Consider the following 16129-nt stretch of genomic DNA (forward strand, 5'->3'; position numbering starts at 1 on the left):
TAGTCTAATGATACCGTCTATCAGTCTGTCTGTCCACCTGTTTGGTCAAATCCATCACGGCTGCGTAGGACTCAGCGAGAAGGTGCTGGTGCTCCTCACGCTCCCTCTTTAGTGCCACCTTCAGGTCAGGCGGGTCCATTGCGTCGGCAGAGGACAGAGTGGCTGCTTTGGCTGCTTTGGTTTCAAGCTAGGAAAGAAAGAAAAAAATCACAGAATTGTGTTAAAGAGAGAACATTTAAAGATGTGGTAATTCATCCATTTCGCTAATGTCCCGGTAATCATGCAGAAGAATCCAAAACTTTATGGATAATTAATTAGCCCATTTTAAAGTGTCTTTCCCTCTGTGTGCTTTTTAACAGCTCTTTGAAGAATTATTTTTATTCGTCAGCTGTTCTGACACAATTAGACAACAGCGGGGAGTTTGTAAGACCTTCCAACGGCCAATGAAGGCTATGAAGTGTCATTTTATATGACCAATTAAGGCCTTCCATTTGGAAAATCTAATATCAGACTTTTTCAAGATCCACAGACACTGTTAAAATTTTGAACTCTATGAAGTCTATGATGTAAATTGTGCTATAAATTAAACATACGTGAAAAAAAATTCAATGAGCCATGTTGGAAATCAAACAGGAGGTCGGCCATTGTGGTTTGAAGTTACCATTTTGGGCAAATTCCAGGACAGCACTTTAATGAAAATTCCTACTAGCGAAATGAGTCTTAATTGGAAGCGCGTACACTTAGATCAATGAATTCAAACCTAACCAACTATGTCACGACACTTTAGTGTGCAATCATTATATCCAGTTTCACTTAATTGGTCCTAAGATACTACTAATAATATACTACATCTTTGTTTATCTATCAATGCCAGGTACGTATAGTGACAGGCTGCACAATTAAATGTTCGCCCAACTAGATGGCAGAGCTGCTGAAGAAGAACTCGGTGGGTGTGTCTTCAATTCCTGCGCTTTGCGTTCAACTAAACAGGCCTAGATTTCACAATAACATTTGTGATACGAGAGTATCATTTTTTCCGTATATGTACTTTGTGTTACATTTTCATTTGGTGGCGTCCTGTGAGACTTTCCAAATGTAAAATATGTTCCTTGGCTCAAAATAGATTAGGAAACACAAACCTAGACAGATGGGTGACATTCAGTTGCAAACCTTTTTACCTACCTATCTAATGTGGGCAGAGTGTGCCTTCAAAGTTTGGTTATCTTTTTGAGGGTTTGTAATTCCAAATAGCCCACCTGCGTAATGAGGCTTTTAAGTTCGGTCCTTTCCACTTCCCATGATGCCTTGGCCTTCGCAAACTGCTGGGTGAGTTCCTGGGAGCCTTGCTGCTCCTGCCGCAGCTCACCACTCAGGTCCTGCAGCGCCACCTTTAGGTCCGCCAGAGTGCTGCTCACAGTACTCAACTAAAGAGCGAAAAATGAATCCATGTTGAGAGTGTGATTTGGAAATAGGCAAGCAAGTGTTTATGCATGCATGCCACCAACCTTTATTGCTGGGCTAAGTGCTGGTTCGTCACCATCGGTCTTTTTCCCGGTTAAGTGCACGGGACTTGCCAGGTTGTCCTCTTCCAATAAAAGGTAGAGGTCCTTTAGGTTGTTCATCTATGTAACCAAACAAAGAGCAGGATTGCTTACTTCAGCCTTCAATGACATAAAACGCATGGTCTTCATTTTTGGATTTAGATTTATTTTGCCTGCCAATTCAGAAACAATTTCCCTTAAATGTTTCACCTTGAGTATGGCAGTGTAATTCTTCCAACTTTTTAGCTGACACCCCATGTTACAATAGCATACTTAAAAAGTTGTACTTCTTCCCCCGTACCTCCAGGATGTCTTTCCACTCAGTTTCCTTCTTGCATCCCATCCTCCAGTGTTTGAGGAAGCAGCGTAGCTTGAGGCTGAGGAGCAACAGCGCTTGTTTGAGGTGCTGTGACTCTTGTACCAGCAGTGTCCTCTCTTGGCCCCATAACTTGTGCTGCAGCCGAGCCTGCAGGCCTAAACTCTGAAGCTGGAAGTCCCGGCGGAGCAGAGCCTTCTGCTGCTTCTCGTGCAGCTGAGAAATTGGGAGAGTTTGAAAAAGTTACAGTACCTGGGCCAATTTTCATGCTCTTCATGATGATATGAAGGATCTGATTCCGTAACTAGGTGACCTTATTACAATATTAGAACGTGTTTGTTTTGCGGAACAACATCCATGTTGCCGGTGAACAATTTGATTATGGTGATCAGATACATAATTCAGTGAAAACACATCATTGCATGCATATTACAATTATTTGGCCTTGAAGTGCCATTTTACTTTTTCAGAGAATGATTTACCAATGTGCGACTGTGTGACACATGACAGACCTGTGAGAATTTTTGTGTCATTTCTCTCTGAGCCTCCGTCTCCTTCTCCAGCTCCTCTTGAGCGGGAGCATCTGCCTCGCACGGCTTGGCACGGGAATCACTGGGCTGGACAGATTTGGGGGAAAAGCGAGTTTGGATGCGGTTGGTAAGGGAAAAAGGAAAGATGCATGATGAGAGTGGACATGGAAGCAAACAGTATGGCAGGTATGCAATGAAAGGGAATGAATAAAAGAGTGGAGGAAGCGAGAGAACAGTGTGAGGAATGCACAATACAATAACGCAACACACCCTTATAGTCTTCTCACACACTCAAGCAAATTAACTGAACATCTTTACATCTTTTCAGCACATAATGCACTGAAAAAGAAAGAGTCATCTGCTGAATCTGGTGGGGCAGTGCTGCCATTGCCCCTCAGTACTTCCAGTAGTGTGCCTAAGAGTACAATGTACTCAAATTGCTATCAAAAGCCCCTTTCACACTGCCCATCAAACCAGGCTTTGCTGTCCTGTGTGAAAGCAGGGCTGTAAAAAAAAAAAAGTCTGTGCAACTCATTATTTGTGAAAAGGGCCGCTTGGATTTGTGCATCTCTCTCTAATGTGGTAAGATGAATTGATGGCCCATCCCTGCAAGAGACAGTCGACCTCCGAATTTGCTGGTAGCAATAGAGGCGTAACAGAGGTAACTTGGCTAATAAATAACATTCTTAGCATGTGATACATTGATTTAATTTGAGCTAAATATTACATTCATAAATTATGATGGCCTAATGGATGACTAATTAATTATACATCTATTTTCTATAGCGCTTGTTTAAGTGGAGGAGTCCAAGCATCTTGACGCCTTGTTCACAGGCTAGGGAAGGATGAAGCGGAGATTGTGCACTTCCAAATGTAAAGATCCAAATGTAAAGTGCACTATATACTATCTATTATTATTATAAGGTCAACTGATGAAAAACTGTGCATCAGCGCATCTGTGGCAGGGCACAAATGCCGGCGGATCCTGATTCTCGCGCTAGCACAAGCATTGTCTGCCTTTTGTAGATGGACTTACATCATTGGTGAAAATAGAGCTCAAATTCTTAGGGCTGGTCTGTGGATCATTCCAGAAAAGCTGGAAATAGCGCTATTTCATTTAGTGTGACTCAGACCAGCTCTACTGTTATGCCACTGATGTGGAAATTTTGTCCCAAAACAACAAGCGTCCTGTGCTAAATCAGAGTTGTGCTACTTACCAGTCCATCTTGTGTCTCCTCCTCGTCCTCCTCTGCTTGCTCAGTGTGCTTTTTTCTTTTCTTGTCATCGTCCGCATGACCGTTCTCCTCTGTTTCGCCTTTGAACCCTGGCTGCAACTGGTCCCTACAATCAGGCTGCTGCATTCATGCGTGGGCGAGTCAATGAAGAAAGAAATGAAAAACAAGTACACAAACGAAGAAATCATAGAGAACAAAAGGCGAGAGGAGGTGGAAAAGCAAGCCAAAACACAACAATAAAAAAACAAAACAAGGTAACAAATACAAAAATATCGATATACACACACATACAAAAATAATAATTGGTGGCTTTCACATAACAAAAAAAAGGATGTAGAGGAAAAAGATCTTGGTCAGAGAAGAGAAAGAGAGTGTGGAGAAAAAAAAGAAAAGCAAAACAGAGGAAATAATGAAAGGCTGAGGGAAGGACACAGACACAGAGGAGCACACAAGAGGGCAGAAGGAGGGAAAAAGGGAGAGAAAGGACAGAGAGCAAGAGGAGTACGAGTGAAAGGTCAAAGCGAGGGACACGACACGAAGCGTTGGAAGTATGATTGCAAAGGTGGAAAAAGAGATGTGAGGTGTGATAAAGATGGGGGGGGTGAAAAATGGCAGAAAGTGTTGTGGTGCAACAGGAAGGGAAAGGAAGAAAAAAGGAGGGGAGGGGTGTTTGGACTCAGAATTGGCCTCTAATGGAGTCTAAAAATTATTTCACTTAGCTCAAAAATCATATCACAATTGAGTTCAAGAAAAATGGTGAAATAGAAATGTGATGATCTTCTAAAGGGCATTTAACGCAAATTGTGCAGCATGTATTTCTTCCCAACCAAGGTTACTGTATTTTAAAAAGTCTGAAAATACACACATAAATATAAAAACAAAATAACTGTACAGAAGTGGGATGTTTCCATACTGTTTTGCTGTGAAAGGTTGGAAAAAATGTAGTCTACAGCCCATTTCAGTGAAAACTCAATTGGGATATAACTAATATCAACATCCCCTTAATGCAGTGATTTTCAATTTTTTTTTTTGTTAGCCCAAAAAACTGCTGTTCCTCTTCCTTTTTTAGGTAATTTTAAAAACGTATTCAACAACTTTTTGTCTTAAAAATTTGGACTCTTGACATTTAAAAAATATATATTTAAAGTTACTCTTTACATATTTTTAAATCATTAATTCATTTGATGAATATTTTATCTAAAAAAATACAAATGTTAAATATTAATTTCTAGTATTATTATTATTTTTTTGAGATCCACAGGAAGTCACAGGAGAGGGACTAAAAAGCCACATGTGGCTCCAGAGCCGCAGGTTGCAGACCCCCTGACCTTAGACTATAAATTGGATCAGTTGTCTATACGCCACTGCAGAGAAGCTAATCTACTTGCTCACCCCTCTGTAAATGAGAGCGCCACTGCCACCTAGAGTAGCGGATATGCAATTGCACCTCATTCTCGAACAGCAATTTAAAAAAAAAAGAAGGGCCCTCCCACTATTTGAGAAGGATCTTTGATACATTTTACAATGATGCTAATTAATATATCAGTGGCGTTGGGCTGAAACCTCCCATGTCCAAATTTAGTGAATATTTTGTTCCACAAATTAATACGAGTGGTCAGTCCTGATGTGGGTCTGCTATTTTTTTTAAATATAAATTACTCATCAATCTCAAGTGTTAAAAACGGCTTGCTCTCTTGGACGAGGTAATAATGACTCAACTGTTAAGCTGTTTTTTGTATAAAAAAAAAGAAGAGACGTTCTTAGGGATGTAAGGATTCCGCCCCATGCCTGCGATATGTAGCAACATCAATTCATCAGATACAAAAAAGAAAAAAACTCAAATGATATATAGTAAATATATTTTAACCTTACATACTGCACACAAGTAGATTTGAAAAGGATTAGAAGCAGCATGTACAACATATTACTATAGTTACAAGTACGGTATAATAAAATGTACTCCTAATTCATACTATGAAAATAAATATTAAACCAATGGCATGCAACAACAACTAGGCTCCATTTGAGGCCCACAGCAGTGTGTAAAAATTGGGTTAGGAGGTTGATCCAACTGCATGCAGAGGCCACAGAAGGAGGCTTACATTAGCAGCTCAACTCTGACTCATATAACTCTCGCAAAGCTTTTTTAATTTGAATTTTTTAAGGACATTGGTAAATCCAACCCCCCCCCAAAAAAATATATGGATCATTTTTATGGTAATGAGTCAGATTTGAATATGCATTGTAAATTCATTGCAAGAACGATGGGATTGGGGATGGTTAAATCAACCCAGAAAGTAGGACTTAGCAGAGCGCAGGGAAAATAACTGAAACAAAAAAAGCTTCAAAGAAAATAAACAGAATGAAGAAGAATGACGACAATGGGTGAACGTCATTTGTTTTACCTTCTCTTTTGCAGTCTTGAGTGCGTCATGCTCATTTTCAGCGCAGGATGACGAGGTCAAGGAAGATTGACCCTCACCGAGTGAGGATTTACCCAGGTTGTCGACACGCTCCACGAAGACCTGCAGCTGGCTGTGCAGAGCCTGGAGCCTGCTGGTCAGAGCGCCGACCAGAGGCCTGTCAGCCAAGTCAGAAAGCTCAGAGATCTATCGGAGACACAGATGTTCAATGACACTGTTTGTTATGCAAGTCAACGTTAGCCATGTGAGGGAGGAAGGAGGGGGGAGGTGGGGGGCTCTTCCATTCAACTTCTATGTGAAAAAAGTCCAGCTATTTAAAAAAAATAGTAAGTGTAGATCAATAGAACGAATTATACACATAACTGTGCAAAGCTTAAAATGTTGATATTCAAAAGCCATGTATCCATAAAGTCATAGAGAGTCAGTTTTGTTTTGTTTTTTGGCCTTATGGTTCACTGCGGCCATGGTAAAAATTGATGAGATCTCGACACAGCAAGATTTTAGCATACAAAGCACAACAATGCTGGACATCTGGCATTTTTTTTATTACTGTATTGATTTGACTTCAAGACAAGCTTTGTTGTCTTTTCATGTTTTCATGTTGTCATTTCATTACTTAGGTCGTACAATTGTGCATTGAGGATAGGGTGCCAAAAATGGTTTTGGGACCACTCTAAATCTAAAAATGCAACTATTGTTTTTGTGTTATAAATTGTACTGCTTGGAGGAGATTTTTGTGTGTGTTGAATTACTTCAAAGCAAACTTCAGAGGAAAAAAAAGAAAGACATACCTGGCAGTGAGGCTGCACTTTCTCCAAGTCACTCAATTGTGCCCCCTCATTGTTGCAAACGTTGTGATAGATAGACGGCGAGGACGGCAGGCAGTTGGACTCCGGGGCGGTGAGGAGCTGTATTGCCGTGGAAACAAGGCGAGCCTGGTCCCTCATGGCGAGTAAAGCGTCATGGTCCTTCAGCTCAAGGAGGCCAAAGGGTGAAGCTTTTGGCCTGGCAGTTTTGTCCACCTTGCCGTTTTGCTCCGTGCCCTCCTGTGAGGCGTTCTCCACCCCTAAGGGCTCTTTGCGCTGCGGTGAACTGGTGGAAAAAGGTGGAAAGACTGTTAAAAAATCAGTCATAGCTAATAATAACTTTTATTTTATGAATGAGTGAGCAAAAGGTGCAACGGGTTACTACTGCTAATATTTAACTCAATCACTCCCAGCCATTTTCACTGAAGCAACCCCCTTTTGCTTCCGGCTGTTTTACTGGATTTTGACTGATTTTGCAAGGCCCACAGAATATTATGTTCTATTGATTAAAATAAATAAAATAAATTGAACTAACCAAAAGAAAGATTAGAGTCTCTTCTTTCATCAGGAAAAAAGTACATTTGTATATGTTTTGCAGCAATTAGCATTATAATATAGCTAAGTTTAATCAATATTCACATTCCTGGTCAAAACACAGGGAAAAAGAGCTTGTTGCAACATGACCCTGGCGGATTTTTTTTTTTATAACTACCATTACTATAAGCCACCTCTTCATGTCAGAAGCTGCATCAAAGCCTTCTGGATGCTCTTGCATTAAAAAAAAACGTATAAATATGTTTTTGGGAGTGAAGGACAAAGCATTAAAAACGTATTTACACGTTTTTGGGTTTGAATGAGTTAATATAATCAAAACTCAAAGATTAAAGTACAAGTCATTTTGACAGTACCTGGTAGGGAGACACTCAGCCGAATCTCCAGCCTCTTCGTCCGTCTCCAGAGCCACTCGTAAAGATGATGAGGAGGCCGGAACCTGGTAGGAAGCCAGGTCACACCGCTGCAAGTTGGACAGGAGCACTCGGTTCTCATACTGCAGCTTTTTCACTTTCCCGCCTAGCTCTCCGATCTGAAGGCGCGCTACTCGAAGTTCTTCCTCATGGGGGGACGCATCCGGGCTAATGAGCACGGCTCCCTCCTGCGCGGAGTGAAGCGATCCATCATGAAGCAGCCTTTCCGTCAGCGACGTCACCGAACCGGAGGCGAGGGGCGCCGTCGGCGGCGGCAGCTCGGATTTATAGCGGTTGATTTCATTCATCAGGAGCTTGTTCTGCTCTTCCATCTCCATCAGAGACCTCCTCAGGAGCTCCGCTTCCTCCTCCACAAACTGGAGGTGTCTCTGAAGCTCCATGACGTTTTCAGATGAAGCGCTTACCCCGACGACTGGTCCTGTACTCGGACCACCTCCAACGCCACTAAGTTCTTGAGGACCATTTTAAGAAGAACAGGGGTGATGTTACGCATAAAAATATAAACATAAATTGGGATAAAGCACTACCTTGTGGCCCTTTCATATCGTCCATTTCAGCTCTGAGACCTCTGTTCTCCACCTCCAGCTCGACAATTCGCCGACTCAGCAGGTTGGCCTCCTCTTCTACAAGCTTCAGGTGAACTCTGACCTCTGCCTCACGGGTGTGGGGTGAGTCGGCAACCTGACCGGAGTCAAATAAAATGTGCTCATTTTGAAGGATTATTTTGTACAAATAAGAGTAACACGAAAAGCTCAACAATGAATACCTCCTCTACCGTGATGGAGGCATCTACGTCCCCGTAAAGAGACCTGTATTTGGCCAGCTCCTCCTTCATGGCCTCGCTGTCCTTCACCAGTTTGGTCAGCTTCTTGCACATCAGGACCGATTCCTCTTTGGCAAAGTGGAGCTGACACTTCAGGTCTGAGCTGTCCTCCTGCGGTGATGGAATAAAAGACAAGCATACAACGACACAGTGAGCACTCAGTCCCAAACACTTGGCAAGATTCCTATACCAAAAGTCTGTTATTTGCTCCCAAAAACGTATAAATACGTTCTAGTTTAAATGTTTTAAGTGTCCCAAAGACGTATTTTTTATGCTAGAGCATACAGAAGGCTTTGATGCAGCCTCTCAACTGCAAAGAACGGTTGAAGAAATGGTAGTTATTACACAAACGGCCAGCAGGTGGCAGAGCAAAAGAGATCAACCAGGGCCATGTTGAAAAAAAGCTAATTTACTCACAGTTCTAAATAGATTCGTGAATAATTATGAGACTTAGCTATATTATAATGCTAATTGCTGCAAAACGGAAACAGATAGAAATATATTTTTTTCCTGATGAAAGAAGAGACTCTAATTTTACTTTTGGTAGGTTTAATGCTTTTATAGCAATAGAACACAATATTCTGTGGGCCTTGCAAAATCTGTCAAAATCCAGTCAGCCAGGAGTGAAGGGGATTGCTTCAGTGAAAATGGCTGGGAATGAATGAGATAAGTAAGGTGACTTTAACATCACCGTGCTAAAATTGCATTCTTTTCAAAACCTGCAGTTCGACAAAGAGTTCATTTGAAGGTAATTCATAGGAAATTATGGTTTTGTAGCTGAAGCATATTTGCACGGCAGTTCATTGAACATTTTTAGCTGTGCTTGAATATGTTTTCATGGCAGGTTATGCATGGAAGAAAGAAAATAAATAAATTGCACAGACCCCTGTCAAGCAGCACCGAGCAATCTTAATTCACACTAAATCAGATCCAACTGACATCACATTTACGTAATTAATCATTAAGATGCATTTCATTTGAGATGTATTTTTTTTAAGGAGCTTTGATTAGGATTGTGATGTCAGTCCTATTCCAAATGTAAGTCAACCAAAAGGAGCTTTGAGTTACCAACGTGGATAAACATTTTCATATGAGTGGATACTGACCCGAGGTAAACCGGTTCAACCACACCTCCCTGGCAACTGAGTGGGTGTATTTGCGTTACAGCTTGGGAAGTGTTTCCAAACACATAAAGTGAGATGTGGGGCAGCACATTCACGACCATTTATGGCATGTGCTTTGGACAGGAAGCCCATGAGAGGATCAGCTCCTTCTTGTCTTGACATGTAAAGTCTGTATCTCAGTTAAATGCCGGTTTTATCTTTGCAATACAAACAATGTAAAACAATGAGTGGGACAAACATGTCAATCAAGAGCTACAAAGAAAGATGAAGGGCAGGAAATTGGCAGTGATGAGGTAAAAACAATAACGAATACAGGAGCCATGGATTTATCTGTGTACGTTGGTATTGGTTTGGGCAGAGTGAGACACTTGAAGGACAAAATGTGCACACTTATGCATACAGAAATTGTCCGCTCCGGTGTGTTGTAGGCCTAAATATAGTGCAAAACAAGAGCACAATGATTCCTATACTCCAAAACGCACTCATCCACTCTATCTCATATTATCTTAATTGCAATGATTTAAATGATACATGAACACTGTATACAAAATATACCACACTGTATTTGTGAACCTCTTCTCACAAGAGTTTTGCACTGTTTTAGTAGCAGTTTTTGGGGATAAATAATATGATTAGAATGGAAATGTAATCCTGATTTGTTTTGAAATGAAGGCAAAATGGCACATTTGCAGTACAGCTTGTCCACCATATTTTGTGGAGTGCATCACTCCAAGCGTTTTTGCATGTGAACTTAATTGCAGCGGCCTGTGCTATTTTCATACACATGCTGCTGGGAAATAGTCCATTTGAAATATGATGCGGTATTTAACTTTTTTGTATGATGTCATTCTAACTTCTTGTTCAATTACTTTTCCAACAATTGCATGCCATATTTTCCTTTTATTACAAAGTGATTATATTCCACAGTGTTCAATTTTAGGACCACTTCTCTTTCTTCTATGTGTAGATAACATACAAGGTGGTACATCAGATTACTCACAGTATCATATGTATGCTGACGATACAGTTTTGCAGTCATTTGCTCTCCCTTGACGCTGCTGTTTCAAATTTAGAGTCTGATTTTGTTTCCTACCTGCATGTTATTTATTACTTTATACAGTATAAAGATTATTAAAGATGACTTTTGGGACTTTTTTTCCAGGCTAATATCAGTATGAGTACTCAACTCTTGAAGTCACCAATACGACTATTGATACATAAAATTTGGCCAAAACCCCCCAATGACAAATAATTTTAAAGAAAAACCTGATACTGTATATACGGTATCCCAATATAGATATTTTCCTTAAAATAACATGGGGAAAAAAAGCCACAATACCAGTACTGGCTGTTGCGAGTACCGATACATTGAAATACTGTAATGCCCTATATCGGCTCGATACCGATACGTAATCTCTAAATATTATTGATTGCTAGAAAAACCAAAGCAATGGTATTTGATCCACCTAAGTCAACTACCTCTAACTTCTCTATTTACTCATATTGGGTTTGTTAAGACATACAAACATCTTGGCATCTGGCTGGACAACAATCCAGATTTTATATATCATGTCAGTGCATTAGTCAAGAACCTCAAGTTCACAGTTGGTTTCTTTTTATCGGCTAAAATTGATGCTTTTCTTCTTCTTCTTCTGTGGTTATGAGCCTTTTTCTGTCACAAATGGATTATGATGACATAGCTAATACATTTTCTTGTTCCACTGCCCCAGCTAAACTCGACCCACTCTGTCATGCAGCTCTAATTTATTACAAACTCAGCATGTAGGACACCTCACTGGCTCACTGTAATCTTTCCTACTTATTTGGTTGGTCATCACTTGCCAAACGCAAGCTGCAGCACTGGTATACTTTTTTGCATAAGCCAATTCCTAATAAATGTGCCACGTTATATCTTCTCCAATTTCGTGATTGAAAATTTCACAAATCTCAGATCCAGTAGCGTGTGTTTTAAAGTGCCATCCATGCGGACTGAGGCCAGGAAGAGAAATTATTTATTTATTTATTTTTTTTAAACTTTTGGTCCTTTGTCCTGGAAAGACTTTCAGAGTTGACTCATCGTCTTGGCCGGCCCACCCTTGAAAGTGAGACCTCAGTCACACTGGGTTTTACTTTCTGGTTAAGTAAAGGCTTTTTTTGATTGATTGATTGACATTCAATGCCAATAAATCAGCCTGTCTTTCTGCACCATTTATTTTATTGAGTGCGTTACCTGTGGGGCGAGCTTCTTGTCAGGTTTGTTGTTGGGTCGCGCTGCTCTTTTCTTCTGGGAGTTCTGAAAGTGAGAGTGGAAAAGTTATATTCATACTACTCATCATTATGTTTATGCACATGATCAGCAATGCACTTTGCACTCATTCTTTTCATTGATGACGTTTAACTATATAATGAATAAAATACTATTCCACTCCAGTCCTGTAGGTGGTGGTAATGCACAACACAGAACAGGGTGCTTTTGTCCCAGCAGCCCATTCTGATTCACTCTCCCACTTGACCCCAATGCATGCAGACGCTAACTAACCAATCAAACAACATAGCTGATCAAATAGAATTATATTTTACTAGATAACTGACAAATATTGATTTTAAACTTTGAAAATATATATATGTTTAAAACTGTTACTTCATTCATGTAATGAAGCATACAGCCACGAAAACAGTAACACACACACATACCCACACACAGAGCAGGCCTTTAGTTGTACAGTCGTCATTGCTGTGCACATAATCATCACCATGGCGGTGCTTATCACCAGGGCAACACTGTTAGGAGCAATAACATGACACAATACTGGCAGGAGGAACCACAGCTGTATTGCAGTTCTATCTCCCTCTGGATCATTGATTCAACACAGTTTGAAGTAGCGATAGAAGATGAAAACCAAACAAAAAATCTATTTCAAAGCCAGCTGATGAAATCTTACAAATACTGCTTCACGTTGCTAATGAACTACTCTTGTCACAGACACCAGCCTGTTCATCCAAGTGTCTGCTCAGCATATTACACACTCATAAATCATCATCCTGTATTCACTTCAGCAGCGCACACACACGCAACACACACACTGCCGAGTAAGCTTATCACGGCTCTCTTGTGTTTCCATGGAAACAAGCTACTCTGCAGTGGACAACAACAAAAGAGGAAAATGGTGGGAGGGACGGAAGGGGAGGATAGAAAAATAAAAATAAATAAAAATAATAGAGGTGTTTTTTCCAACCCTGTGTTTTCCCAAACGATTTGCTTCAAGTAAATGTTAGAGGAGTGTAACTTTTACATCGTCAGCATTTAAAGCATTGCCTTGTTTTTTGTTTTCTTTTCCACAGGTTTGATTAGCTCCTCGCTTCCCTCTTTTCTGCTCATTCTCTGCCCATCCCGAAGGTTCAATTCTCCTTAACCCTTCATCACTCTTTTGGCAACATGCTGACCTTTTCATTTTTTGCATCACACTGTTCTTCCCTTCCAATACGTTCTCAAAATTCCTGTTACCCCTTGTGCCCCCAAACCCACTTGACGCTATATTTATCACAATGCGGACAGTCTATGGCTCTTAAATGGCTCATCAATAAGCCTGCCTGTTAATGGGATCATCGATTCTGGCTAGAAGTTGAACTTGATCAGGCTTTCGGCTGAGTAGCGTTAGGGCACAATACTTGACACAAGACTGGCATCACGGAGTCTTACTCGTCCAGTTCTTGACTTTCAAACAACAAGGCCGGTTGGCTCATCTCTTTGAGTCTGTGCAACACATAAGAAAGTCAATTAAATGAATATAAATGATACTCACTGTGAATTTAAGTGGCTGCAAGGCTACGTGATTGTATAGCAGTGGAAACACTTGAAAATGAAATTATAATGCACATGAATGGATTATGCAATATGCTCTACTGTACAAAGTTACAGTACATGTATATTTAGAACATCTTCAAAGGATGTGCAAATCGTGCAATATTTATGTGCCGGGCAATTGGTGCAGCAGCAGAGACTACTGCATATGTATGTCCATATCAAGCTTAATATTTTTTTATGGAGAATTTAATTGAAGTGAGTCTATCAGTTAAATAATTCATCAGGATGCTTTAAGGGACCAGATGCATTTGAATTGTATATGGAATATTCTATGGAACACGTTTTACTATAAAAATTACATGAAGATCTTTATACTTGCTATATTTTAATGCACCTTTTCCTTCATCTTTTACTCAGGTACATAATATATTTAGTTTGTGGAGTTCTCATTTTTGCAAATTACGGTTTTCCGGCCTTTTCTCATTCCATTCAAGACCATTTTCAGTTTTGTGTGCTGATCTTCAAATTTTATCTAAGGATGAATTAATTATTAATTATTCATCACGTATAGCAACACATATGCAGTAGGTGATGACCCCATGCTGGTTCTCACATTGCCTTCAGGTCTACAGTTACTCTTTAAGTGATGAAGACAGCTTGATTTACATGAAATATGATAAAATTTTACTTTTTTTAAATTTCCCAGCAGTGCCTGGTGGTTTATTGTGCTATTTGGTCATATGTCATCACAGTACTGTTTATGGTCTGTTTATGGTTGTGAGTATCCCACTGGACCACCAGTAGTCATGTGGATGACTGAGCAGAAATGTTGCTGCTGTTGAGAGATGTTTTATTTTGGTCGTTCACTTAGCAGTATAGAAAATAGGTAGTGACTTCATTGTGAAATAGATAGAGACTTCAGGATGATTTGATATGGTGATATGTCTCTCTCTCTCTCTCTCTGAGTGCAATGAAAAGATCAAATGGGACAGAGGAAAATAAGGAGTGTAAGTTTGTACCAAGACTGTGTGGATTTATGTCAGGCAAATTTATGCAAAGTGTCGCACCTCGTCTCTGTGCAGTCTGAAGAGCTCGTCTCACAACATGTTGCATAACTAATTGTGTCACCATGTGCGTTTTTTGTGTCTGTACGCAAATGGAAGCCCACACAGAGAAAGGCAGGGGCGATGAGAGAGGCAAAGAACTTAATTTGCACCAGGGCGGCTAACAAAGGGCAACGAATGCTTGATTCGTTTCATTAACGAGAGCAGACAAACAAAACATAATTTTGTTCCCTTATTGCTTCATATTTTTAGGCTTAACAAACTAAACTCATCTACATTGTAATTACATTTTCTCCATTTAAATAGCTGTTTATACAACAAGGGAAGCAGTATATATAATTTTTATGTCATTTTTATATTATATTTATACTTACCACAATAGTTATTGCACTTATAGCTAATGTTTTTTTTCTTCCAGATATTTAAGCATTTCCATGCAGCCATCTTCAAGATTAGCGCCTTACATCTGGTCAATGGGATATTTTGCCAGTATATACTGATATTCAAAATGACTATTGCACCTTATCATGTGATGTTAAGAAGTTGTTTGGTGATAACATTTTAAGTTATAATAGCATGCTACAGCAAAACAATGTTATTTCTTCATTTAACAAGCAAACTCAATTTAAGTTCATTTTTACAATTTAAAAAGCACAATTGTAAGCACTTTTCAAGACTTGACTTTAAAGCACCAGCGGGTTAGCCTGGAAATCCACTCACTCGCGGCTTTGCCGGAGAGTGAGTCTGGTCAACCGCCCTATCAGTGGCATTTCTGAGGCGGGGGAAATCTGAGCTAACAGACAGTGGACTGAACCAATGAGCGAAGAGCGGATGTGACGTCAGAAACAGACTCGTTGAAGTCTTTTATTTATTTATTTATTGCGGAGACGGAGTAAAAATTCAATATGGTTACGAGCTGAAGAGAGACAGTAGTGAATGCCGTTGCGGGGAAAACTTGATGACTGAAGAACGACGTTGCTCACGAAGACGACGTCACGCAAATAGACGAATTTGATTGGGCCGTCCTGTTTTCGGACGGAGCCGAATCGCTTTCCATGGCCGACTGTCCAGACCCACAAAAAGAAAGTGGGTGTGGTTTGCTAGGCTACTTGCGGCTAGCCTGTCAGTAACATTAGCATGTTGCATTGCCTGCATGCAAATTCAGTGTTAAGCATGATATCTGTTGCAACAGCAGCCCTTTTAATTACAAATCCTGTTTGCTCTGCTTATTAGTGAGCGTGCATGCCGCTTAAACACAGTTGGAAGCAACCCGCTAGTGCTGAAGTGGGAAATTAACAGTTTTTTTTCTTTCCTTTTTTCTTTTTCTTTTCTTTTTTAACTGTCAACAAAGTCTGGTTGTCTCCCGCGACATTGTAATTCCTACAGATGCAGTTCAAAGCCAAAAGAGAAAATGTAAGGTCTATATAACAGCATTGTATTATAGCAATCTCCAGTCCCCAGATATTATGCAGATAT

At 40.2% G+C, this 16129-nt stretch overlaps 1 protein-coding gene across 2 annotated transcripts in view; it reads right to left on the bottom strand.

Moving 5' to 3' along the window:
• mtcl2 (microtubule crosslinking factor 2) overlaps positions 1-16129 on the bottom strand; it is a 63567-nt gene that overhangs the window by 11702 nt on the left and 35736 nt on the right. For both annotated transcript variants that reach the window (XM_086068410.1, XM_086068409.1), the window contains exons 5-16: positions 12015-12077; positions 8604-8771; positions 8365-8518; positions 7760-8288; positions 6837-7137; positions 6028-6231; positions 3605-3742; positions 2370-2474; positions 1843-2073; positions 1506-1622; positions 1257-1424; positions 38-187 (exon numbers count right to left, since the gene is read on the bottom strand). In XM_086068410.1, the coding sequence (XP_085924536.1) occupies positions 38-187; positions 1257-1424; positions 1506-1622; positions 1843-2073; positions 2370-2474; positions 3605-3742; positions 6028-6231; positions 6837-7137; positions 7760-8288; positions 8365-8518; positions 8604-8771; positions 12015-12077 (2328 nt within the window). The remainder of the gene's footprint in view (positions 1-37; positions 188-1256; positions 1425-1505; positions 1623-1842; positions 2074-2369; positions 2475-3604; positions 3743-6027; positions 6232-6836; positions 7138-7759; positions 8289-8364; positions 8519-8603; positions 8772-12014; positions 12078-16129) is intronic.

The sequence above is a fragment of the Leptonotus elevatus genome, chromosome 2 (assembly GCF_054856555.1).
Source record: "Leptonotus elevatus isolate MCC_2025b chromosome 2, RoL_Lele_1.0, whole genome shotgun sequence".
NCBI classification, from domain to species: Eukaryota; Metazoa; Chordata; class Actinopteri; order Syngnathiformes; family Syngnathidae; genus Leptonotus; species Leptonotus elevatus.